The sequence below is a fragment of the Vulpes lagopus genome, chromosome 4, assembly GCF_018345385.1.
Source record: "Vulpes lagopus strain Blue_001 chromosome 4, ASM1834538v1, whole genome shotgun sequence".
In the NCBI taxonomy this organism is placed as follows: domain Eukaryota; kingdom Metazoa; phylum Chordata; class Mammalia; order Carnivora; family Canidae; genus Vulpes; species Vulpes lagopus.
Window position 1 is genome coordinate 86,303,809 of NC_054827.1, and position 25,785 is coordinate 86,329,593.

A 25,785-nucleotide genomic window follows, 5' to 3' on the forward strand; every position below is an offset into this window, starting at 1 on the left:
ATGGAGCCTGCTTCTCCCTCTGCCTATGTCTCTGCCTCTCTCTCTCTCTCTCTCTGTGACTATCATAATTAAATTAAAAAAAAAATTATAAAAAAAAATAAATAAAATAAAATAAAAACAGGTTTCTTTTTTAGAGTAATAATAATGTTCTGAAACTGCCAGTAATTATCAGTGAAATTGCAAACCAAAACCACAATAAGATACCACTTCATACCTGCTAGAATGGTTATTATCAAAAAGACAAGCAATAAACAAGCATTGCTGAGGATGTAGAGAAAGGGAACTCTTGTGCACTATTGGTAGGAATATAAATTAGTACAGCTATTATGCAAAACAGTATGGAGATTCCTCGAAAAATTAAAAACAGAACAACCATGTGATCCAGCGATTCTACTCCTGGATATGTATCAAAAGGAAATGAAATTAATACCTAGAAGACATTAGAATTGCATCCCTCAGTTTGGTTATCTGCAGTCTGTACCCAATCAATTGCATTTTTCCTGCCAATCTTCATGGCATTTGTACAATCTTCATAACTGGGCCTCTGCCACTACTTCCCCTTTAATACCTCAGTAACCTGGCAAGGAAGAGGCCTCACTTGGAAATGCAGGAGTGCTGGCCTTCTCCTAACCAGGCCTGACCTCCTGCAAACTGGCTGGCTGGCTGATATTCTGGCTCATATTACAGAATCTACCTTGTAATAGTCCACATTGTGACTTGCCAGACACTGTGTGTTGTCACTGCCTGGACACACTTCTCCTGGAGCCCAGACTAACTTAAATGTTGATGCTGGCCTGCCCAAGCATGAGGTGGCCTGAAATGTCTTCTTGGACATTACCACTGATTGCTGGTCTCTATAGTTCTCTCAGGCATGGGCATGAAATTTCTGGATTCATCTCCTTTTCTTCTCTTTTTTTAAAAATTTCACTCATTCATTCTGAGAGACACAGAGAGGCAGAGACACAGGCAGAGGGAGAGGTAGGCTCCCTACGATGAGCCTGATGCAGGACTCAATCCCAGGACCCCAGGATGAGGCCCTGGGCTGAAGGCAGATGCTCAACCACTGAGCCACCCAAGTGCCCCTCATCTCCTTTTCTTACTGGCCTGCCAGTAAGGTTACAGCACTAACTTCAAAATCTTGTTAAAAAGAATATAAAACATTTATAATCATATGGAGTATTAAAACACTATTTAAAAAGTATTGGTCTTTTTAAAATTTAGATAGTAAATTCCATTAATTACTCTATTTTCAGACACTCTTGAGAATTTCACTGTGTTAGTACTTCAGAACGATCATGGAATCAATCAAGTGGTATCATACCCTTAACTTCAAAAAGGCTACGAATCAAAGGGCTACAGTGTGAGTGATTCGAAAGCACAGCAACCAACCACCCTTCAACTTGGGAGATGGTACTGACCTCTGTGCCCAGGGGTTAGGATCACTAGAGGAAATAAACTACAGGAGTTGGAAATATGTCCATCATATGTGTGGAGGACATTTAACAAGCAGGAATACCAAACAGGTGGGGGAGAGCCTTTGTTTAAGATCACAATTTTACAAACAGAAAACACAAACATATGAGAAGCCAGGCTGTAAGTGCTGTAAAAGCCTCAGGGACACAGATGAACATAAGTCAACCTAAAAATGCAGGAGGGAGTGTTGTTAACTATCAACAAAACTGTGTACTTTGATACCAGGGAGATCATACATTTTCTATACTGATTAACAGAAAGGTCCAAAATAAATGAGTTCAGTTCTGTAAATTTGGTAGGAGCAGCAACCTCCGTTCCATAATTAAGCCTAAAAAAAGGCAACTGCAAGATAGTTGAAAAACCCAAAATTCAACAAGGAAAAAGATCATTATTTATAGCAAGTATTCATTAATGTTTATTACCTGAATCACAAATAATTTCATCCAATAATTTTTAAACTGCTTAAAACTGTGACAGTATTTAACTTTTCAAATTTCATATGCTTTTATTCCTTCCATGCTCTACTTTTAAAAGCCTGATAATCTTTTCTATTTCTTATCAAAATTTCTTATGCTTATAGTGAATAAACTGGTGGCATTATAAAATTACTTTAGTTCAAATGAAAAGGTATATTTCTGCTAGACCTCTCACCCAGGTGCAAATTAATCTGAACTGGAACAAGTAAATATGAATCAGATTTTTCTATCACTCTCTAAAAGTTCATGTTGGGCTTCATTTAGGAGGCCAGATTTTATGTAAGCTTACTATTCATGAAGTCTTCTACTTAGAGAACAGAGGTCTTAATATTAAAAACTGTTGATACTCTTATAAAGTCAGGATGACAAGAACCTGGAATAGTCTTTCTACACAAGGGCTTGTTTCCAATAGGAATATACCATAGTTCTGATTTTATGCTCACATCACACAAAGATAGGCTATTACGGAGAGTTGTTTTGTACAGGTGGTATTTTTAATTCTCCATGTTTTGTTAAAAAATGTAGTCTTCATTTTAATCAAGAAGAGAAGTCTGAAATTTCTTCCATTTCAAACTCGTCTGTCCATTTTTGCAGGTCTTTTGCATCACTTATCATCCATAACTTTGTAAAACACTTTAGCCTTTTCCTGGAGAAAAAAAAAAAAAAACGATTTATTTTATAAATGAAATTGTTGGGGGACAATACATTTTGCTGAAAGCTACAAAAGGTCTATGACAGGGGCACCTGGATGGTGCAGTTGATTAAGCATCTGACTCTTGATTTTGGCTCAGGTCGTGATCTCAGGGTTGTGAGATCATGTCCCATGTTGGGCTCCATGCTAGGCACAGAGTTCTGCTTGAGATTCTCTCCCCTTCTGCCCTTCCTGCTTGCACACCTGCATGAGCACACTCTCTCTCTCTCAAATAAATGTCTTCTTCTTCTTTTTTTTTTTTTTAAACATCTATCACTTTAGAATACCAAGCAGGACTCTGTGGTTAGGAAGTTGTGCCAGAATCAGCCTTCTGGTGACACTGTTATAATCAAGGACTGAGGTTGCTGATTGCCACTACTACCTCCAAGGAGGAGAGAACCTAGCTTGTTTCCCTTCTAACTCAGGCCAGAGGCTGTGTGTGCTCACAGGACGAAAAAGTGAAACTGATTAATAAAGTAAAGCTAGCTAATGAAAGAGCAGAATGCCAACATAACACAGACTTATTTTTTCTGTAGAAGACCAAGCAGTTAAATGTTTAGGGTCTGGAGCCAGAGTATCTGAATTCCAGTTATTGCTCCACCACTAACTAGTTATAGGACCCTGACGTCTTGGTTGATTTCCTACCCTTGCTTTGCCTCATTTTCCCAAACTACAATATGGGGTAACGACAGTACCTATGTCTCACAAGGTTATCATAAAGATTGAGATAATATATGTAAAGCCGTAAAAATAGTAACTAACACATTACCTACTGTATATAGTAATAGTAGTAACTAGAACAATGACTGCATAGACTTATCACAAATTCACATAAATTTACAAAATCCCTTTGGTTCCTTTGATCTCGTCAATGGAATTAATGTGATAAGCACTACTTCCAGTAAAAAGGTAAAAATAATGAATATAGTGTCCTAATAAATGATCAGATTCTACCCCAATGCAATCTCTTCTGACAATTCTCTATCTTGTTAAGATTATAGATTTCAAAATGTCACACAGTAGTTAGAAAGAAGAGTTAAGATATCATAATCTGTGAATTATATAGGCTATATAGCAGCAAGAAGTATAAATGATATTTTATTGCTGTTTTGTACACACACACACACACACACACACACACACACACACACACCTTTGTAGTGAAGTTTTATTCTAGTTTCTCCAAGGAAAAAGAAAAATAACAATAAGATAACAAAAGAGGGTTTGTCTTTGGACTTTGTGAGAACTAAGGGCTTATCTTTAAACTCTCATAATAAATAATTACTTTTCTAATTTGGTATTGTGGAAATGATCCAAAGAAGAATGCCAACAGAGGAAACTACATGTCATTTATAGTAATCTAGCACTTTGGACTTGGTCAATGACCATTTACCACTGAAAAGTATAGAGTGTCAAGGTGGAGAACCACAAGAGGAAAAATGGAGAGGTTGGTCATACAACTGTAGTTCAGGATACAAGTTGGTAATTGTCTAACTAATATTAGGTATTACTATTTCAATATTAAAATTTGGTAATGATTTCCAGGACTAAAAATTTTTCTTATAGGATGGTGACCAAGATTTTCTCTTTGACCAACAATCTGTTCCCTCGTGGTCACATGGCTATCAACCAGGGCAGTAATGTCTTGCTCCAGGCATATCAGACTTCGTAGGGAGTGCAGGAATTGGCAGGAGATGGATGAGGAGATTATGTCATTTTATAATATAATCTTATGTTTGCGGGGGAGGAGGTTGTAACTCATCATTTTTTAATATGATATTTTCCTAGGACTATCTTTCTTCCAAAGTATACTTCAGATTTATATTAAGATTAGTCAATACACTGACCACATACTGGCTGAGTGTCAAGAGTAAAAGGTAAATTCCATTCACATAGCATTCTAGGGTGACAAAAGGTAGTTTCAAGATTTATTTATTCACTTCGGAGGGAGGAGAGAGGGGCAGAGGCTGAGGGAGAGAGAATCTTTAAGCAGACTCTGCACTAAGTGCAGAGTCTGACAGGGGACTTGATCTCAAAACCCTGAGACCATGATCTGAGCCAAAACCAAGAATCACTTAACCGACTGTGCAACATAGGTGCCCCAATAAAGCTGTTCTTCTTCTTCTTTTTAAGAAGGCTCCAGACTTTGCAGGGAGTGTGGAGTCTGACAGGGGGCTTGAACTCACAACCCTGAGATTAAGACCTGATCTGAGATCAAGAGTCTGAAGCATCCGACGAAGCTCCCCGGGTGACCCGAAGATGGTTCAGAATGAAAAACTTGCCACAAACAATCCCCAATAGAAGTGACACAAGGATATGGACTATGAGTACGTGGTTATATAATATTATTATTTTCTTTTATGAAAAGATAAAATATTTTTCTATTTTCTATTATTATTTCTATTTTTTCTATTATTTCTATTTTTATATTTTCTATTATTTTCTTTTATTCTTCAGGAAGAATTCTTAATTTCCAAATGCCATATGTGAGTAAAGGAAGTATTCTAAAGGTTTTAAATGTCATGGTTTCTTTTAGTAATTTGTTGTGTAACTGAACGTTTTAAGCAACTAACATGCTGGTACACAGTAAGGAGTTAACTTAGTTCTTTCGAAAAGGACTGAAAAACCAATTTAGCAACTTAACAGATAAAGATCTGACTAGAGAAGGCGGACTGAATTCACATGAGCTTTTCAAAGATCTGTTTTCATTTTATTTTAATTAAATGTTTCAGAATATTTGAAGAGATGCTTAAAGGTAAACCTGATGTTCATTTACGGGACATTCCTCTTCCTTGGACAAATTGGTAGGTTTCATTATAAATTAAAAAATGCAACACGATCATTCTGACCTTTTCATATTTACTAATCCTTCTAACTCTTTTGACTTGCTAGCTGCTTTCTTTAAAATTTCTCCAGGAACATCTGCTAGTTTAGCCACATTTAGTCCATAACTCCTTGCTGCAATTCCTCTGGTTATTTGATAAAGAAAAGTGACAAAATCAGGGACTGGTTCTTCACCTACAAAATAAAATAAATAAATTAAAAGGAGAAAAAGGAAATCATATCTGAAAGTTCAAAGTAGAAGATTAAATAAGACAGATAAGTTCTTACAACTTCACTCAATTAAAATTTACAATCTGAAAAAAAAAAAAAAACAACAACAAAAACCACATTGTTCCTAATCACATTTTGGCTCTATTTATCAACTGTGCATATCTAGGAAAAGGGAAGATAATGTTTTGAAAATTTTCTTGGATTTAGGATCTTGTAGCTCGCCTAAAAGTTTTTTTTTTTTTTTTTTTTTTTAAAGATTTTTGCTTTTAAGTTTTCTCTACACCCAACTTGGTGCTCAAACTTCCAACGCTGAGATTAAGAGTTGCACACTCTATTGACTGAGCCAGCCATGTACCCCTTCCCTTCCACCTAAAAGGATTTTTAACATTGATTTGGTGTAAGGTAAAGATTTATTTTGTTTTCTGCTGCTTGCTAAAAAATTTCAATTGAGGGCAGCTCTGGTGGCTCGGTGGTTTAGCTCCGCCTTTGGCCCAGGGCATGATCCTGGAGACCCAGGATCAAGTCCCACATCGGGCTCCCTGCATGGAGCCTGCTTCTCCCTCTGCCTGTGTGTCTCCAATGAATAAATAAATAAAATCTTAAAAAAAAGAAATTTCAATTGAACAGCTATTATCAGAAAAGGAATGATTCTGAATCACAATACAATATAATTTTTCCTTTAAAAATAGACTAAAAAAGTGTTATTTCAGTGAATGTTACTGAACAGTGTTGTATGTAATAATACACTCTGTAAAGTAACACATAAGAGATGTTTCTAAGAATGCTAAAAACAAAACACCACCAAAAAACACATAAGGAAATATAACATGTTGCACAGTTTAAATAAGAAGAGTGAGAAATTCTGGTTTATTAAATATACTGGGTTAACTAAGTTATATATATTCAAGCGGATGCTGTTCAGTTCCACTCAGCTCCCACTAGGACTAAAGGGTTTACTGCCTCAGCTGTCAGGAAGGTTGTCAGCCCAGTCTTCAGCTGAATCTCCTCTTTGGGAGTCACCTCAGCTTAAGAAGAGGTCTGCTGAGGTCATGTCCTGTCTTGAGCCGCCTGCATTGTGACTGGTTGCTACGGGAGTTTGTAGGCAGCTTTTTCCTTGTTTTTTTTTTTTTAGGTTTTTATTTATTTATTTGAGACAGAGAAAGAAAGAGCGAACACAAGCAGCAGAAAGGAGGGGAGTGGCATAGGGAGAAGGAGAAGCAGACTCCCTGCTGAGCAGGGAGCCTGATGGGGGGCTCCATCCCAGAACCCCAGGATCACGACCTGAGCCAAAGGCAGACACTTAACTGACTGAGCCACCCAGATGCCCCCTGGTCGGCAGCTTCTAGAATGGCCACCAAAGACCCCTGTTTCCTGGTGTTCATGTCTGTGTCATTCTCTGCTCTTGAGTGTGGGCAGGACCTGGCAACGTGTTTCTAAAAAATAAAATATGGCAAAAAATGATGTGTTGTCACTTCTGAGTTGAGATTACAAAACACTGTGACCTCTGTCCCAGGCACTTTCATTTTCTTGCTTACTTGCTCTGAGGGAAGCCAGTTGCCATACCGTGGGCTGCCTTAGGAAGAAGCCCACATGGAAAGAAACAGGTCTCTGGCCAACAGCCACATGAGTGAACTTAGAAGTAGGTATTCTAAGGCTTGCCAGCAGCCACGTAAGAGGTCTGGAGAGTAAATTTCCCCAGTCAGACCTTAAAATGATGACTGACCTAGCCAATCTTGATTGTAGCTTTAGGAGAAACTGAGGTGGAACTGTCCATCTAAGCTGTCCCTTGATTCCTGACCCAGAGAAATGACAAGGTGATAAGTATTTGTTATTTTAAGCTATATTTTGGGGTAATGTGTTATGCAACAATAGCTAATAAAGCGTATAAAAGGGAGGTTCCCTCACCCGAAGTTGAGGTAACTCAAAAAGACCAATACCACCTCAGAGCTCTCTATATGGTTGGCTGAAGCCTTATGACCACAACACAGCCTCATTCTACCCAGTCCTGCCCTCAGGTATTGATCATGAGAGCACTCTTAGTCAACAGCTGGCATAAAAATCTGAGAATCTGCTTCCTGGGGAACCCAGGCTATCATACAAACCCAGGCTGTCATCATACAAATGCATACACATGAACTAAAAACTTCTAAAGAATTGGGGTATAATGAAGCACAATAATAGAAAGACAAAGCTGCATACAGTTTAATCTTTGATAAATCTAAAGCACCTCAGGATTATGCAGCTTTTATAATGAAATTCAATCTAATTACACCATGTTGCAAAAATAACCAAAATGAACCAGATTTCTAATGATTTCTGAGACTCTAATAAACTTATTATAAGTTTATCAAGAGCTTTTCCTTGTATGTCATTTGATAAATGTGTATGCTTTATTCTTTTATCAGCTAAAAACCAAAAAGCATAACTGAGAAAAAGGATAATGGAATTTTCTTTAACCTCCTCTAAGAATTCAGCAACAAATAACCCTTTTCTAAGGCGGGGTGTTGGAAGTGGGAGGTAGAAAGAATGCTGGCACTCTCAGGAATACAGACTAAAACTCACATTACAAAGCACTAAGAATACCTTTTGCCTCCAAATAAAACTCCAGGAACACAAAGAACAGGTGAAGAGGTGGGTGGAAAGACTGGGAAAGAAGTGTGGAGAAACCAGTGCCTGCTAACCTCGGTAATTTTTTGTTACCCTCTGATGCTCACATGACCAAAAGTGAAGTGAAGAGCAGCAGGCAATCAAAAAAGCAATCTCTTCTCATCCTTCAGACAAAGAAACAGTCTTTATCACTTCAACGGGCTTAGTTCTAACTGATGTACCTACCTCCAGACTCTCCTCTCCTCTATAATTTAGCCTCCATGCTGTCTTTCTAAAAACAATTCATTCATCTGTCTGTCCATTTGTCATCCATCCATCCATCCTTCTATCCTTTTCCGAAAGCCCACTAATGCCACAAAACCCCCTTAGTTAAAAATTGCTTCGCTGATGTTTTTTTTTTTTTGCTTTATATATACAACATATGGTATGTGTACATAGCTATAGGACACTTTTTATATATAACTATAAAATATACCTTTATCTATATAAATATATTTTATAGCTAAATTATATAAAATATTATATCGCTCTGCATAACATAGTACAAACAGTTGCTGAATTTGTCATCATATCCTGGTCTCCACTGTAGTACTAATTATGGTAGTTCTCACACCATCAAGGTAAAATAATGTGACCACTCTTCCGTAATCACATTAGGGAGGTTTTTAATTTTTATTTTTCAAGATTTATTTATCTGTTTGAGAGAGAGAGAGAGTGCGCACGAGAGCGTGTGCATGAGTGGGGTGTGGGAGGGGCTGAAAGTGAGGGAGAGAGAGAATCTCAAGCAGACGCCGTGTTGAGTGTGGAGCCTGACACGGAGCTTGAGCCTACCACCCATGAGATCACAACTTGAGCCAAAACCAAGAGTCAGATGCTCAACTGACAGACACCTAGGCACTATTCCCTCATATTAGGGAGTTTTTAAGAGTATATTCCACATCAGGACTGTCCCTCATCCCTCTTAGAGGGGAGAAGGGGAGAGAGTATGAGTGTGTGTGTAATGGAAATGTGGACACAGAGCCAGATAGCAGAGAAGATGGTAACTAAAAGTTCTTGGTGAGGACTTATAAGCTATAACCAACCATTTCCTAGATGGATATTACTGAAAAACTTTTCTGACACTCAGAGTCAGAGAAGTATTAATTCATGTTTCTGCTTGTTACAGGGGAACTAAGCAAAAGTTGTCTGAAAGCCAAACTTCTGTAGGCAGTTATTAAAGAAATATGTGCTGATCAAACAGTCTCTGAAGTCACTTTTGGGACTGATTCCTAACATTTTAGAGGTGGCTGAGGTTAGGTAACTTGTCCAAGATTTCACAGACTGGGATAGAATAAAGTACATGTTTCTTACTGCTGGTCTACTGCTTTACCTACCTCCATGGGAAATAGCATAGTATCTTAAAAGCCATCCAAAAGGTCTTTGGGGTGCTTGCCTGATGACCTATGCAGTGGCCTCTAATTCAGACAGCAGAGGATTTAGATTAGAGGTAATGGAAGAAACACAGATGTAGCTGGAATAACACGGAAGTAAGCAGATAATGCACCCGTGCTTCAAAATTCTGAGTGAAAATTATTTCCAACTAAAAATTCTAGCCCCAGCTAAATTATAAATCAAGTATGAAGGCATATTGGAGATGTTTTCATTCCTGCAAAATCTCAAAACTTTTACTTCCTTTAGTTAATATTATTAGTAGCCTATTCAAAATCTTTTCCAACCCTTAAGAAAACCCTGACTGTATATGGAATTAATTCACTGACCATTTAACTCCGGGGATAATGTCCTCATACCAAGCTCCAAAAGTTGATCTTGATTAATCTAGGCTGATCAAAGTCATCCCTGTCACTGTCACTTCTAGGAACTGGTTTAAGAGTGAGCATGTGGGACGCCTGGGTGGCTCAGTGATTGAGCGTCTGCCTTTAGCTCAGGGCATGATCCCAGGTCCGGGATCAAGTCCCACATCGGGCTCCCTACGGGAAGCCTGGTTCTCCCTCTATGTCTCTGTCTCTGTCTCTGTCTCATGAGTAAATAAACAAAATCTTAAAAAAAAAAAAAAAAAGTGAGCATGTGATTCAATTCTGAAAAGGAGATGAGACAATGATGAGATGCTAGTGAGCATTTGAGAAAAGTTCCCTGGCCCCTAAGAAAGAGTCACAGGAAATGTTGATTCCTTTTTTTCCCTTTGGACATTGTCAATTCTGGGTTTCATGCATGAAAGAGCTGCAGCCACCTTGTCGTAAGCCTCATGATAAAGCCAGCAGGGCAGGAAGGCAGAGCCTGGAGAGCTGCAAAGGAGAGGAGCCGAAGGCCACTCTTCCTCTGAGGCCCCTGTAATGTGAGATTATTTATTTATTTATTTTTAAAGGTTTTACTTATTTATTCATGAAAGACATACAGAGAGAGAGAGGCAGAGACATAGGCAGAGGGAGGAGCAGGCTCCCTGCAAGGAGCCTGATGTGGGACCTGATCCTGGATCCCGGGATCATGCTCTGAGCCGAAGGCAGACGCTCAACCACTGAGCCACTCAGGCACCCCATGAGATTATTTATATTCTTATGTTGGAGCCCCTGTGAATTCACATGTCCTATTCCCTGCAAGCAAATGCACAGAATGTGAGGTAAGAGAATTCCTAGGATGATGGTAAAGGTAGGTCTCAGGACAGTAGCTGTGCAGCAGGCCTAGGGAGCAACCAGTTCAAATGAGTAGGACAAAGGGCCCCAGGAGGAATGATTCCAGTGAGAAAAAGTGGAATCAATAGTTCAATCACATGGAAAAATGTCTAGAGAGGTGTTTTACAAAGCTATTGGAGAGTACAGGGAGAGTCAGATACAGACTCAAATAAAAGAATGAAGTGAAAACAAAGCGATTGTTACCTTCACAAATACAAAAAACAAAAAAGTTGCGAAAGAAAGAAAATGCACTTGTCCTCATATCTGGCTTATGATTAAGCGATACTTACTGGCAGTCACAGTGAAAACTATGAAGAGGAATGAGACGGAAGGAAACTGGAATGAGTACACTGGGAGGTCAGAGCAGGAAAGGTTGAACACTCCCATCCAGCACAATGAGAAGCCAAGTAATAATGTGTCATGATGATGAACCAAGAGGTAGGCAGATAAGCCTATTATTTAGAGTATGGAAGAAAGCAATGAAAGAGCTGAAAGCAGCTGCCTTGGGACTGGATGGGGAGGAGGCATGGAGTGAAGGCACAGAAGCAGGGGTCTACTGCCTGTTAGCATGAGCCTTTTAGCATCACTTAATGTTTAAAATTATGTCTATGAATAAAAATTTTAATCCATAAGATAAAATGTCAGAACACTTACAGCTTAGTAGTCAGTTCACATAAACGCTTATCACTGACCCTTCCCTGCTGGTGAACTCTTGTTTATCCCACTGGGTCTTAGCTTATAAGCTCCTCCTGTCACTTTGGATGCAGATTAATAGACATGAAACTGCTTCCATGAGAGAATTTATGATGTGTTTTTCAAAACCGCATGGTGGTGAGAGGCAAGGATTGCCTAACATTACATTTATCTCAGGTCCAGTGCTTTGTTTTATTTGGGCCAGCTGCCTGATTTCTTTTTCAGGTCCATCTTTAGTACTTTTCCAAAATAACATTTGGACTCTGGAGTGTCTTGGGTAATGGATTTTCCATTATAGCACACCAACTGTGTAAACGATCACTGGCTCACAGGCTGGGAGCTTAAAAAAATTACTACTGAACAGGAAAATAAAATTATACTAAAACTGACTAAATTACTTATAGCACTTAAATTTATTTCTATTGGCTAATAGTGTTCTTTCCCATGAAATGTCTCATTCCTGTGACATTGGTAAACAGTGGAAAGGCTAGCAAAAATACTGTAGGTCTCATATACCAGTTCTAGCAGAGTAGAAAAGAATCTGCGAGCAAATCCTACAATTCCAGACTCAGTTCAGCCCTCACCCTGGTGCCCCATTCAGGCAAGCCACTTGACCTGAGATCCAGTTTCCCTGTCAAGTTAAGATAAAACATACATCCACTACAGAATAATGGGGATGATATTTGGGGAAATATATCAGACATTTTTAAAGATGACTAATATACTTGATTGTCGGGGCATGTTTCCCGAGACGAATCTAAGAGTAAAACCTACACATCCCCCTGATCCCATCTTTTTCTGGTAGAAAAATGAGTAAAGAAAGACCAGAGAAGCCCTCAGAGATGGCAAAAGTAAATGTGAATTCTACTTGACCCTAAGCTTAGAGAAAATGAATTCAGACAAATGTCATTTATAATCAACATCCACAGCTTTTATTTCTAACAAGCACTAAGTTCATGTACCCATGAATTTTGAGTTATCAAACATGAAAACCAACAGCAACAACAACAACAAGAAAACCAACAACATTCTAGTTGTATTTATTGTAAGTGGTATTTCATACCTGTATCCTCTTTGTTTTCATCCTCATTGACCAAGAATCCCATGTGATAATTTCCCACCTCTTGTAAGTAACTTTTTTCTAATTCACAAACTGGTGGATAATGGGTGACAAAGAGGGTTAAAGATTTCACCTAAAACAGTAAGACATAATAAATGTTATTTTATTTTTAAGTTTTACTTAAAACTTTTTAAGTTCAAAGTTTCATAAACACTGCCAGAAAAGTACAATGAACATTCATATATTCTTTATCTAGACAATCAACTATTTTGCCAAAACACACATACACACACACACTCTTTCTGAACCATTTGAGAATTGGAGATATGATAGTTCATCCCTAAATACCCAAAATTCTATCTTCTAATAACAAAAATATTCTTCTACTAACTAGAATAAAGTTATTATACTCAAGAAATTTAACTTTGATATATTATTATTACCGAACATTAATCCACAAATTTCCTTACCTGTCACAGTAATACTTTTTTTTATCTAAAGATTTTGTTAAAAAAAATAAAAATAAAGATTTTGTTTATTTATTCATGAGAGACAGAGAGAGAGGCAGAAACATAGGCAGAGGGAGAAGCAGGCTCTATGCAGGGAGCCCGATGTGGAACTTGATCATGGGACTCCAGGACCACTCCCTGAGCCGAAGGCAGATGCTCAACTGCTTAGCCACCCAGGCATCACAGTAATATTTTTTTTATATATGTTTTCCAATATTTAAAAAAAGTCAAGGATCATGTATGCCATGCACTTGGTCATGTCTCTTTAGTCTTCCTCAATCTAAAGAAGAGTTCCCAGGGCAGCTCGGGTGGCTCAGTGGTTTAACACTGCCTTCAGCCCTGGGTGTGATCCTGGAGACCCAGGATCGAGTCCTACATAGGGCTCCCTGCATGGAGCCTGCTTCTCCATCTGCCTGTGTCTCTGCCTCTCTCTCTCTCTGTGTCTCTCATGAATAGATAAATAAAATCTTTAAAAAATATTTTAAAAAAATAAATAAAAGAGTTCCCAGCCTTTCTTTTTTGTCTTTAATGGTTTTGAAATATACAGGAATTGTTCTGTATAATGTGCCTCAATTTGGATTTGGCTGTTTTCCCCTAATAAGATTAAACCTTATTGCCAGAAACACTACATTTTTATGTATTCTTTTCATATCAGGAGGTACATGATATAAATCTGACCCATTATTGGGAAGGCGAAATTTGTTTATTTGATTTACACGAGCACCCAGAAGATTTCTTCACCATATTGACACCTTTCTCCTTCATAGTTAATAACTTGTGGGGTAATACTTTGATATTATGTGAATACCCTTTTCTCCAACAATCTCCCATCTCAAAATTTTACCATCATTGATCATCATTGCCTGAATCTGTTATTACTGTGGTAACTAGTAAATGTTGATTAAAAAAAATTCTCTCTGTATTTACTAGTTGGCATTCTGTAAAAATCAGCTTTCTTTTTCTCCACCCTACCCCCAACATTTTAAAATTTATATTTGTTTTGTTAGTATTAATATGGATTTATGGATTCTTTAATAAGTATTATTAAATACTTATTAAATAAGCACATTATTAAGTATTCTAGAATCCCTATTTTTATTTATTTATTAATTAATTATTTATTTATTTTATTTATTTTATTCATTTTATTTACTTTACTTATTTATTTATTTATTTATTTATTTATTTATTTATTTATTTATGATAGACAGAGAGAGAGGGGTGGAGAGCAGAGACACAGGAGGAGGGAGAAGTAGGTTCCATGCAGGGAGCCTGACGCGGGACTTGATCCCAAGATTCCAGGATCGCGCCCTGGGCCAAAGGCAGGCGCTAAACCGCTGAGCCACCCAGGGATCCCGAATCCCTAATTTCTTAAATCTTAAAAGAAGTTAACACCAAATCTTGGTCTAAAAATTAGTAGAAGGGGTGCCTGGGTGGCTCAGTTCAGTAGCCAATTCTTAATTTCAGCTCAAGTCATGATCTCAGGGTCTTGGGACTGAGCCCCACACTGGGCTCCATGCTCAGTGGGGAGTCTGCTTGATGAGTCTTTTTCCCCCTCCCCCTGCTCACATGTTCTCTCTATAATAAATAAATAAATCTTTTTAAAAAATGATAAAAATCAGAAGAGGGTAATTAAATCAAAGAACTTCAGTTTTGATTCATCTGCCATTCACCTCATTAAAAGTCAGAACATGTGCCTTCTCTCTTATAACAATTACAATAAACCTATTAAGGCAAGATTTCTTTGAAGAGCTGCTCTTAAAATCTGCTCTGAAGTATCTTTGGACCAGCTGTCTCCATGATGCCCCTTCCCTGAACTGACAGACATTTCTCACCAGAAGACCAAAGGGTTTGGGTTACAACACTGCTCTCCTCAAGGCCACTTTCAGCTTGCAGCCGCTATACACAGCCTCCTCATTTCTCCTCACTGCTATCACTTCCCCATCCCACCAATCAAAAGACACCATGAAAATACAGATTTTCATCTATAAAAGGGGTAGAGATTCTTGCTCCTGAAGAATCCTCTTCAATGACTTACCTCTAATATAAATTTTACCTAAAAATAACACTTTCTTCATTAACATTCAAAACTAAAAAAAAAACCTGCTATAGAAGCAATGATAACATAAGTGACAAATTTAATTGTCATAATTTGTTCCTGAGGGTTCTTAAATGAATCTTTAAAATATTGCTAAAATCTTTTAAAAAACTGCTTCTGGTAGTCAGCCTCTATCATGGCCCAAAGTTCTTTACCTCCCAATGTTCATTCTCTTGAGCAGCCTCTTCTCACAATGAATCAAGGCTCGCCCTTGTGCTCAAACGAGTATGATGGTAATGACTGTGGAATCTGAAGCTAGGTCATGAAATGCATTTTTGTCATCAATGCATAAAATACTTTGGCCTCTTGGCATGCTTCTTCTGGAGGAAGCCAGAAGCCACTCTGTAAGGCTATTCAAACAGCTCTATGGAGAGGTCCAAAGGAAAAAGGAAGTGAGAGCCCTGGCTAACTGCCAGCACTAATTTGCCAGCCAAAGGTGAGCCACACTGGAAGAGCATCCCCCGGCCCCAGTCAGGCCTTCAGATGACACCAGCTCTGGTTGACAACTTGAATGCAACCTTAGGAGAGAGCGTGAGCCAAAACCACCCAGCTAAGCTGCTCTTGAACTCCTTACCTTCAGGCACCATGAGAGATATAAAAGATGATTATTATTGTTTTAAACCACTAAGTCTTGAGGTAATTTGTTATGTAGTCATAGTAACTGATCTGCAGCTATAGAGTAGGAAGAATGAAATCAAACTCAGAGTGGCAAATTCAGTCTGTCACAATTTGTTCCTAAAGGCTCTTAATTCAATGTTTAAAACGTGCTTTGGAGGCAGTAACAGGACTTTACTGAACCTGTAGTATGTAGTTTCTACAATAATTAGAAAGATGTTCCTGAGCTCTTTTTGCAAATAAAGAGTTTTCTAAAGAAAAATGAAAAGTTATTTAAAGTGGAAAACATGCCATCATTAACTATATAATCTAATTAAAAGTTCAAACAAAAAACTGAAACCCATAGAAGTTTAAAGAGTTCATTTCTGCATTCTGTGTTACGCGAAGAAACAGGAGTAAAAAATATGCTTTTATTGGTTATGTAAGGAAGAGAGGAAGAAATGAAGATGGAGGAAAGAGAAAAAGAAAAATGTTTTAAAAATGGAGAACAAAAAGAGAAAGAAAAGCTGAAGAACAGATAAGGTTCAGGGCAAGTGCCAAGAAGGAGACAGAAAGGAAGAGACCAGAATGAACAAAGGGAGAGTGCGTTAATAAAGGGGAGTGTTTGATGGAGATGACAGAAACTGAGACTTTAACACAAACAAAACTTCACACTGAGGTGCTCAGAACTGCACTCTGGAAAAAATAGATATGCACTGAAGGAGTGAAACAGAAAGACACAAAAACATGAGATCAAAGGCCTTCTATGGAGATCCTATAGGATACTACTGAAAAAAGAATTTCATAGGTACAAATGGCTCTGTCTCCTTTTTTGTTCTTTCCTTAAGGACTGGGTAGTAGGTGGGGAAGGGGTCCCTGCAATTAGTTTGCCAAGGATATTAAGAAACAGATCTGGGTGGAAATATTGTCAGAGAGGCTTTATTATACTGACCAGGTTTATTTTGCTTCAGCAAATGCAAAGACGACACATCAAAAAAATTAGAGAAATGATGTAGGGCCAATCCATCTAAGTTTAATGTACAGAGTTTTAACAGTCGATTGAAGGTATAGGGTCATTTATAATAATTAAAGATAATTTTGAATATTGAGAAGCTGAGGCCAGAAAAACAATCCATATACTATGCCCCATTCACATACAAAAAAGTGTGTAAGATACTCACATCTCTAATAAAATGCTCGAGTGTAGCATAAGCAATGGCAATTCCATCATGGGTGCTTGTCCCTCTTCCCAATTCATCCAGGATAACTAAGGACTGGGATGTTGCTTGTCTTATTATTTCTGCCGTGTCCATTAGTTCTTCCATAAAGGTACTCTGTCCTTTATATATGTTATCTGCAGCGCCCATCCTACAAATAAGATGAAGACAACTTGATTTTTCCTCTGAATTTTATTAGGAAGCCACGTATTACTTTATGAACCATAAAGCATCCCTGAGGGTCTATATACTTTGAGCCAATAATAGCTGAAATCATATTAAACAAAAGAAAATATGGGTAGCCCGGGTGGCTCAGCGGTTTAGTGCCGCCGTCAGCCCAGGGTGTGATCGTGGAGACCTGGGATCGAGTCCCACGTCAGGCTCCCTGCATGGAGCCTGCTTCTCCCTCTGCCTGTGTTTCTGCCTCTCTCTGTGTGTGTCTCTCATGAATAAATAAAATCTTAAAAAAAGAAAAAAAAAAAGAAAATACGTGTTGGATATAAAAGAGTACCTAACATCTAAGTGCATCTTGTAGAAAGACTATGGATAGATTCTGAGGTATTAGATCTCCCCAAAAGTAGGGAAACCTCTGACCCTATCTTCTGAGCAATCATTCCAAGCCAAAGTTTTAGTATTCACAGGGAAAGATAATGCTTCTGTGTTTAAAAATTCATGAGTACTAGAAAATTATAGAACTAAAGGGTTTTTTTCTAGTATTTCTTTCTTTTTTTAAATTTATTTTTTATTTTTTATTTTTTTAAAGGTAGCCTGGTTAGGTCGCATGACAATTTTTTAAAAACTTCATTTATTTATTCATGAGAGACAGAGAGAGAGAGAGAGAGAGAGAGAGAGGTAGAGACACAGGCAGAAGGAGAAGCGGGATCCATGCAGGGAACCCGACGTGGGACTTGATCCCCGGTCTCCAGGATCACGCCTTGGGCCGAAGGTGGCACTAAACCACTGAGCCACCTGGGCTGCCCTTCTTCTTTTTTTAAAAGAAAAAATATTTTATTTATTTATTCATGAGAGACACAGAGAGAGAGAGGCAGAGACACACACAGGCAGAGGGAGGAACAGGCTTCTCACGAGGAGCCTGATGTGGGACTCAATTCCAGGACCCCAGGATTACGACCTGAACCAAAGGCAGGTTGGCTCAACCCCAAGCCACCCAGGCACCCTCTAGTATTTCCTTAAGAAGATCTCACAGTGTATTACAAATTATAATACCATGTTGAAATAATTTATGTAAGCTAAAACTTTTTACTAGAATCATAGATGTTTAGTAATCTCAGACACCTTAATACAGGTTCCTAAAGTGAACTTCATGGAACACAGTTCTTAAGGATGTCATGGCATGTGTGCAAAAGATGTAAGGGTTTCTTTCTTCCCTGTAAGACTTCTAGGATCCTTTAATATTCTACTCGACATTGTGCATTTTTTAGAGAAAGATCTACTAGATAGTATTTCTCTAACTCATTTAACTGTGAACCCCTAAAACTCCCAATGAACCCTGTGGCAATAATGGTCTGCAGAACACATTTGGGAAAATGCCTATTTAGTTCAGAAAGATCTGGGCAGCCTGGGTGGCTCAGTGGTTTAGCGCCTGCCTTCAGCCCAGGGTGTGATCCTGGAGTCCCGGGATCGGGTCCCACGTCGGGCTCCCTGCATGGAGCCTGCTTCTCCCTCTGCCTGTGTTTCTGCCTCTCTGTGTGTGTCTCTCATGAATAAATAAATAAAATCTTAAAAAAAAAAAAAGATTCTGAAGAAAAAAAGCAGGGAAGGGGGTAGCAGGGGAGGGGCAGAGAAGCATAAAAGCAATACTTACTCAAGGTCATGCACTTAATAGCAAAACCTAGAAATCAGGTTTTCGACCCACTAACCAGCTTTGTGAGTTCTGGTTAACTACTTTCTCAGCAAATACCTTCATCAATGTAGTTCTGCTATAATAATTCACATGACCTACAGCAGCATAATGTACCTTTTCTTTCTGGAGAAAATCATGGTGAAATCCAGCCTTAACCATTTCTGGGCTGGAGCCTTGCTTGTACTGGGCAGGGAAGATGGAGTACAACATTTTCTCCACAGATCCATAGACCCTTAGGAGAATCAATATTATTTAGAAACTAACTCCATATATGATAACTCTCCCTTAGATGGAGTTAGGTTTTACAGAAAGTGATTTAATTTTATCCATTTTAAAATCGATAACTTTAATCGATTTTAGACATAATAAACTTTAATCGATTATAAGACATAATTTCTGAAATGCTGCTAACTTATGACCCAGAATGCATTCTTTTCTCTTTTTTTAAAGATTTTATTTATTTATTCATAGAGACACAGAGAGAGAGGCAGAAACACAGGTCAAGGGAGAAGCCAGCTCCATGCAGGGAGCCCGACATGGGACTCGATCCCAGGTCTCCAGGATCAGGCCCTGGGCTGAAGGCGGCGCTAAACCACTGAGCCACCCGGGCTGCCCACCAGAATGCATTCTATTCATTCACAGCATTCTATAATACTGTTATTTATAGCAACTTTCAATGTTTATTAATATTTCTCCTCACCACAAAGAAGGTTAAACTTTCCCATCTCTGAAACCACTCTGAATTCTTTACAATCATAATGTTTGATCCCTATTTAACAAGGTTGCTTTTACTCCTGACAAGTTGCAAGCTGACAAAAAGAATGAATCTTTAGCTGGTAACAAAATGCTCTGATAAGGCAAATGTTGGGGGGATGGTCTTTGATTCTCAAGAATTATAATAATAATGGACGTCTGGGTGGCTCAGCGGTTGTGTGTCTGCTTTTGGCTCAGAGCATGATCCCGGAGGAGTTCCAAGATAGAGTCCCAAATCGGGCTTCCTGCATGGGACTTGCTTCTCCCTCTGCCTGTGTCTGCCTCCCTCTGTGTCTCTCATGAATAAATAAATAAAACCTTAAAAAAGAGAATTATGATAATAAAGCACTAAATAAGATTTTAATACAATAGTTCAAGTATTATACTTAAAGAGTTTTTTAGAAACAGTAGGGTAACAGAGTGGCCTGGCTAGAAATTTCATGAACTGTAGGGATGCTCTTGGGAAGATACTTTTAGGAAGATACACACACATATGTATAAACCATCTAGTATATGACAAGGGAGAGATTTCTAATCAGGAAGGGAGGAAAGGATGAATGATCAATCTACAAAAAAACATGTCAGCTAACTGGTTATTTCAGAAAACAAAATAAAACAGATGTGCCCCTACTCAAACCGTATTCCAAAATAAAGGTATATGGATTTAAAAGCAAAGTTTAGTGTAAAAAAAAAAGAAATAATAAACATACCAAGAGGTATAAATGAAATTTAATCTCTGGATAGGTAGATAAGTGGCTTTATAAACTCAGCACCAAAATATGTGTAAAGCAAAAAACACACAGGAAAAAGTTAAGGGCAAATCACAAACTGACATAAATATTTGCAACATGTGTAAAAAAGGGTTAACCTTTCTAAAACAAAGACTCTCATAAAGCAAAACAAAATGGTGGACATTCCAACAGAGACAGGCAAAGAACAGGAAGAGTCAATTCACACACAAAAACTCATGAAAATATTCACATATTATGCAAGTTCAAACAGAATAAAATAAAAAAAAAAAACAGAATAAAATGCTGTTTTATATACCTCAATTAGCAAAGAGATGAAAAAGAGCCATGACATCTACCACTGTCAAAAGTATAGGGAAAAGGGTATTCTTTGATGAGATCAAGAGTTGTTACAGTCTCCCAAAGCACAATTTTGTGGTGACTGTCAGAAATCATTCACTATCCACAAATTTCACTCTAGAAATTAACACTATGGAAATTATCGCAGAGGTATGAAAAACGCATGTACAAATATATTTCTAAATGTTATCTAGTGAAAAACTGGAAAAATCAATTGCCTAGGGGGGAAAAAAAGTAACACTAGATGGAAAACTATGCAATCAGGAGAACTGGCAAAGTCGGAACCAATGACACTGGAAAATGGTCACAACAAATCATATGTGCAAACGCTGGGTAACCAAAAAGCATCTGGATGCAGTGGAGGAATGTGATAGGGAAAGAGGCCTTCCCAGGTGCTGAGGAAGCACAGGCCAGTGCTGAGAACACCTGAAGTAGCATTCCATTTAGATAGATGGATGGCATCCAAGATTAAAGAAAAACCTGAGGAGAATTGAGGAAAACTGACAGGAGGAAAGAGAACAGAGAACAGCCAACAAAACAAGTTCCATGGAGGAAATGAATAAAAATGTAACTCCCTAAAGAGAATTAAAACAAATAAAACCTCTAGTTGTACCCTCAAAAGATTAAGAACACTGCAGCCTTAAAATAAAACAGACTACCAAAAAAAGGAACAGCTGGAGGACAAAAAGTAAATTAAAAATATGAACGCTGAAAAAACTCCTGGTATAGGCAGGATTAAAATTAGATACTGTGGAGGACCAAGATTTTAATCTGAAAGATAAATTCAAAGATAGCTCTGAGCACAGTAAACAGATACAGAAATGAAAAATACACACAAATCATTTTAACAGAGGCCAGTTTCTGAGGGTGGTTCTGTCCAGTTAGGAAGGACAGAAGGCAGACAAAACAAAAGTAGTAATATCATAGAAGAAATTATGGCTAAACTGAAGTAAGAGATGCATCTTTAGGGGCACCTGGGGGGCTCAGAGGTCAAGCGTCTGCCTTTGGCTCGGGTCATGATTCCGGGGTCCTGGGATCGAGTCCTGCATTGGGCTCCCCACAGGGAGCCTGCTTCTCCCTCTGCCTGTGTCTCTGCCTCTGTGCGTGTGTGTCTCTCATAAATAAGTAAATAAAACCTTTAAAAACAAGACAAAACAGATGCATCTTCAAATGGAAAATTGCCACAAAATGCCAAGATTAATAAGACATATAAAAACAAACTGGTAAAATTTAAGAAATGACAGAAATTTAAAAAAAAATCCTGAAAACATCAGAGAGAGAGAGGAAAAAAAACCATAACAAAAGGATGAAACTAAGATGCTATCAAACTTCTTATAATGAATGCCAAACTAGAAGATAAGGGAGCAATTCCTTTACATCTAAAATCTGGGAGTTTATATTAATTTAAACTTTTTTTTTTTTTAAAGATTTTTACTTATTCATTCATGAGAGACACAGAGAGAGAGGGAGGTAGAGACACAGGCAGAGGGAGATGCAGGCCCCATGCAGGAAGCCCGACGTGGGACTTGATCCCAGGACCCTAGGATCATGCCCTGGGCTGAAGGCAGGCGCTAAACCGCTGAGCCACCCAGGGATCCCCTCATTTAAACCTTTAAAACAGATATGAAGACAAAATAAAGCTTATCATACATTTTTAAGAACTCAGAAAATTTGCCACCCTGAATCCTCACAAACTGCTCAAAGAAAGAGATCAAACAGGGAAAATAGCGTTCGAAAGAAAAATATGAGATATAGGGAATAACAAGTGAAAAAAGCTAGAAAGAAATGAGAATTTTAGACTGGGATGCTTAGGAGAGGCTCCTCTGACAATCTAACACCTTAAGGATTATATACTTTTTGAACTCTCAAGTGAACGTGAATGGAACACATCCATATATCCTAATAACATAAATGTTGACTACTGGGTCCTTCCATTTGTAAACTAGCCTTTGAAAAACAATGAGATCAGGGCATCTGGGTGGCTGACTCGCTTAAGTGTCTGCCTTCAGCTCAAGTCGTGATCCCAGGGTCCTGGGATGGAGCCCCACCCACGTCAGGCTCTATGGTCAGCAGGGGGCCTGCTTCCCCCTCTCCCTCTGCCCCTCCTCCTGCTTGTTTTTTTTCTCTTTCAAATAAAGAAATAAAACTTTTTTTAAGAAAAAGAATGAAATAATTACAGCAGGACAGGTGTTGAGACCTTCTGGACAGGTAAAAGTAAAAATAGTTTTAAAAATGGGAAGGCTCATGGAATGATAAACGATTTCTTCATATTTGTAATTCAACAGATACAGTCTAAAGTAAATAAATCTAAAATTAGAGTGAAGAATATTCTACAGATATTGTAATGTCTAACTACCAGCGAAGAAAACTGGGCCCCCTCAGAACGACTGCCTCCAGTGCACAGGGCTAGGGTTCACGCCAGAGGTGCTGAGGGTGTTGGGGAGAGCCTTTTAGTTTTTAGTTGTGTGCCCCTTGTACTGTCTGAGTTCCTTTCTACTGTGACAAGTGTTGCTTCTATAATTTAAAAAAATGTTATGTCATTTTTATTAAAAACTACCTGTGCAGAAAAAAATATAAGTTATCAGCATGTTTAGAGTTATTATCTCAGGGTGGGGGAATTACTGGTCATTTGCTGACCCTTTCTCTTCCTCCAAGCACCTGGCATAACATCTGGTACATGGAGGGAGAATAATAAAATAATATTAAATCAGGTCTTCTTTCCCAACTGCAGTGGATTAAGGCATGTAGGAAATATTGGTCTAACATGACTGCTAACAAGATTCTGTGCTTTTTAAGTGTTCATTTCATTACTACTATTGAGGTGCCTTTATGAATCAGTGCAAAATAAAATAGTCAATAGTTATATATACATATAAGTAGGTAATTTAAATTTACATTTAAAGAAGCAAATCACATTTTATACATAGAGATGTTCAGAAAGGTTGAGTTTTAGTCACTAGAGATAGGTGAATTCTTATTTTAGGCCTTAGGCCTTGAACGTGAACTTTCTATATATCCATGTCTTGGCATTAAAAAATTAGCTGTCACATTGAAAAAGGAACTTCTAGCCTATAAGATGGAGTGAAAACTTTTTTTTTTTTTTTTTTTTTAGATTTTATCTATTTATTCATGAGAGTCATAGGCAGAGGGAGAAGCAGGATCCATGCAGGGAGCCCAATGTGGGACTCAATCCCGGGACCCCAGGATCACGCCCTGGGCCAGAGGCAGGCACTAATCCGCTGAGCCACCCAGGGATCCCTGGAGTGAAAACCTTTAAAAAGTCAGGCAATTTACAAATTATATAATATAGCTAAATATGGTAGAAAAAGTAGTACCTTGAAGGAACAGGCCAACACTCTAGTACTGGCTTGCCACTGAGTAAGTACCATGTCATCTTAACCAAGTTAGGTAACTTTCCTGTGTGGTCCTAGCTTCCTATCTGTGGAATGGGAGATTGGAATAGTAAACCGCTGTGGGCCCATCCTCTTCTCAAGTCCCACAATTTTCAAGAATGTATTCAGTTATGCTCATAACGGTAAAGCACAAAGTCCATTAGATTAAGTTTCAAATCCTGAATATCAACATCAACTTATTTAACTTGGGCAAATCCTCTAATTAAAACTTAATTTTTCAATTTAATTATTCCTGATAGTGACTGAAGCTCAAATGTGATAATGCATGTGAGAAACAGTGAACATTTTACTGTGTCTGGGGACCCACCTGAGTGTTTCGTTTGAATTATCTCATTGATTCCTGACACACATGAGACAGACCTTTACCCCATTTACTGGTGGAGGAAACCGGTTTAGTGACCAAAAGGCTAGTCAGTCATGGAGTCAGGATTCAGTTCCAGGTCCGTCTCATGCCAGAACGTACACTCTGACCATCTCGCTATACATGCTGTAAGAGGCTGGAAGTATCTGTGGTAGACACGCAATAAGGTGACCCCAATGATCTCTGCATTCTGGTTTTCACCTCCCTGTACAATTACATCTCCCCTGAGTGTGGATAGGACCTATGACTTGCTTTTAACCAGCATAACACAGTGAAAGTGATGAGATTTTGCTCCCTAGACTATATGACATTATATGAGACTATGTCTTGCTTGCAGAATGACCCTAAGACCTTCTCCCTAACTGCCTTTGAAGAAGCATGCTGCCATACTGGGAGAGGACCATGTGCAATGGATCTGTGAGTGGTCCCTAGGAGCTGAGAGCCATCCGTAGCCTACAGCCAGCAAGAAACCAGGGAGCTGGGTTCTAGCATCTCAAGGTGATGGATTCTGCTAACACCTGAATGAGCTTTTAAGTGGATCCATCTGCAGTTCAGCTCTGAGGACTTAGCTCTGGCCAACACCTTGTCGCAGCTTGCACAGAACCACCTAAACCAGGCCTAACTCATAAGCCACGGAAACTTTGAAATACTGTGCTGTTTCTTTTAGCTGCTGCATTTGTGACAATTTGTTACACAACTCAGAAAACTAATTCAGTACCTTTGCTCTAGAAATATGAAAAATGAGAATTTGGTGTTCTCTTTGGATTCTTCTTGCTCCCGTAATCTACAACATCCAGTCCTCAGTACTCTTCTTTCAATCCTACTGACGTTTCACTAATTTATATTATTTGACCTGAGCTATTCCGATCACCTATCTTCACTTTCTCTAACAGCTATTCTATTTTTCACCTTACCAGCAGACTCCTATTTTAAATCAACTGACTCACACTGAAATAAGTATTATAAGTCGGTCACAGAAGGACAAATACTGCCGGACTCCACTTATGTGAAGTTTCTAAAATAAACAAACTCATAGAAACAGAGAGTAGAATGGTGGTTGCCAGGGGCTGGAGTAGGGGTGGGGAGAGAATGGGAGTTGTAATCAACGGGCGTACAGTTTCGGTTATGCAACTTGAGAAAGTTCTAGAGATCTGCCACACAACATTGT

The 25,785-nt window shown here is 38.5% G+C and overlaps 1 protein-coding gene across 1 annotated transcript in view; it reads right to left on the reverse strand.

Annotated features, from left to right (window-relative positions):
• Window positions 1-2,421: 2,421 nt before the first annotated feature.
• MSH3 (mutS homolog 3) overlaps window positions 2,422-25,785 on the reverse strand; it is a 184,556-nt gene continuing 161,192 nt past the window's right edge. The window contains exons 21-24 of the mRNA XM_041752206.1: window positions 17,103-17,289; window positions 12,724-12,853; window positions 5,490-5,658; window positions 2,422-2,595 (exon numbers count right to left, since the gene is read on the reverse strand). Coding sequence (XP_041608140.1) covers window positions 2,487-2,595; window positions 5,490-5,658; window positions 12,724-12,853; window positions 17,103-17,289 — 595 coding nt within the window. The 3' untranslated portion in view covers window positions 2,422-2,486. The remainder of the gene's footprint in view (window positions 2,596-5,489; window positions 5,659-12,723; window positions 12,854-17,102; window positions 17,290-25,785) is intronic.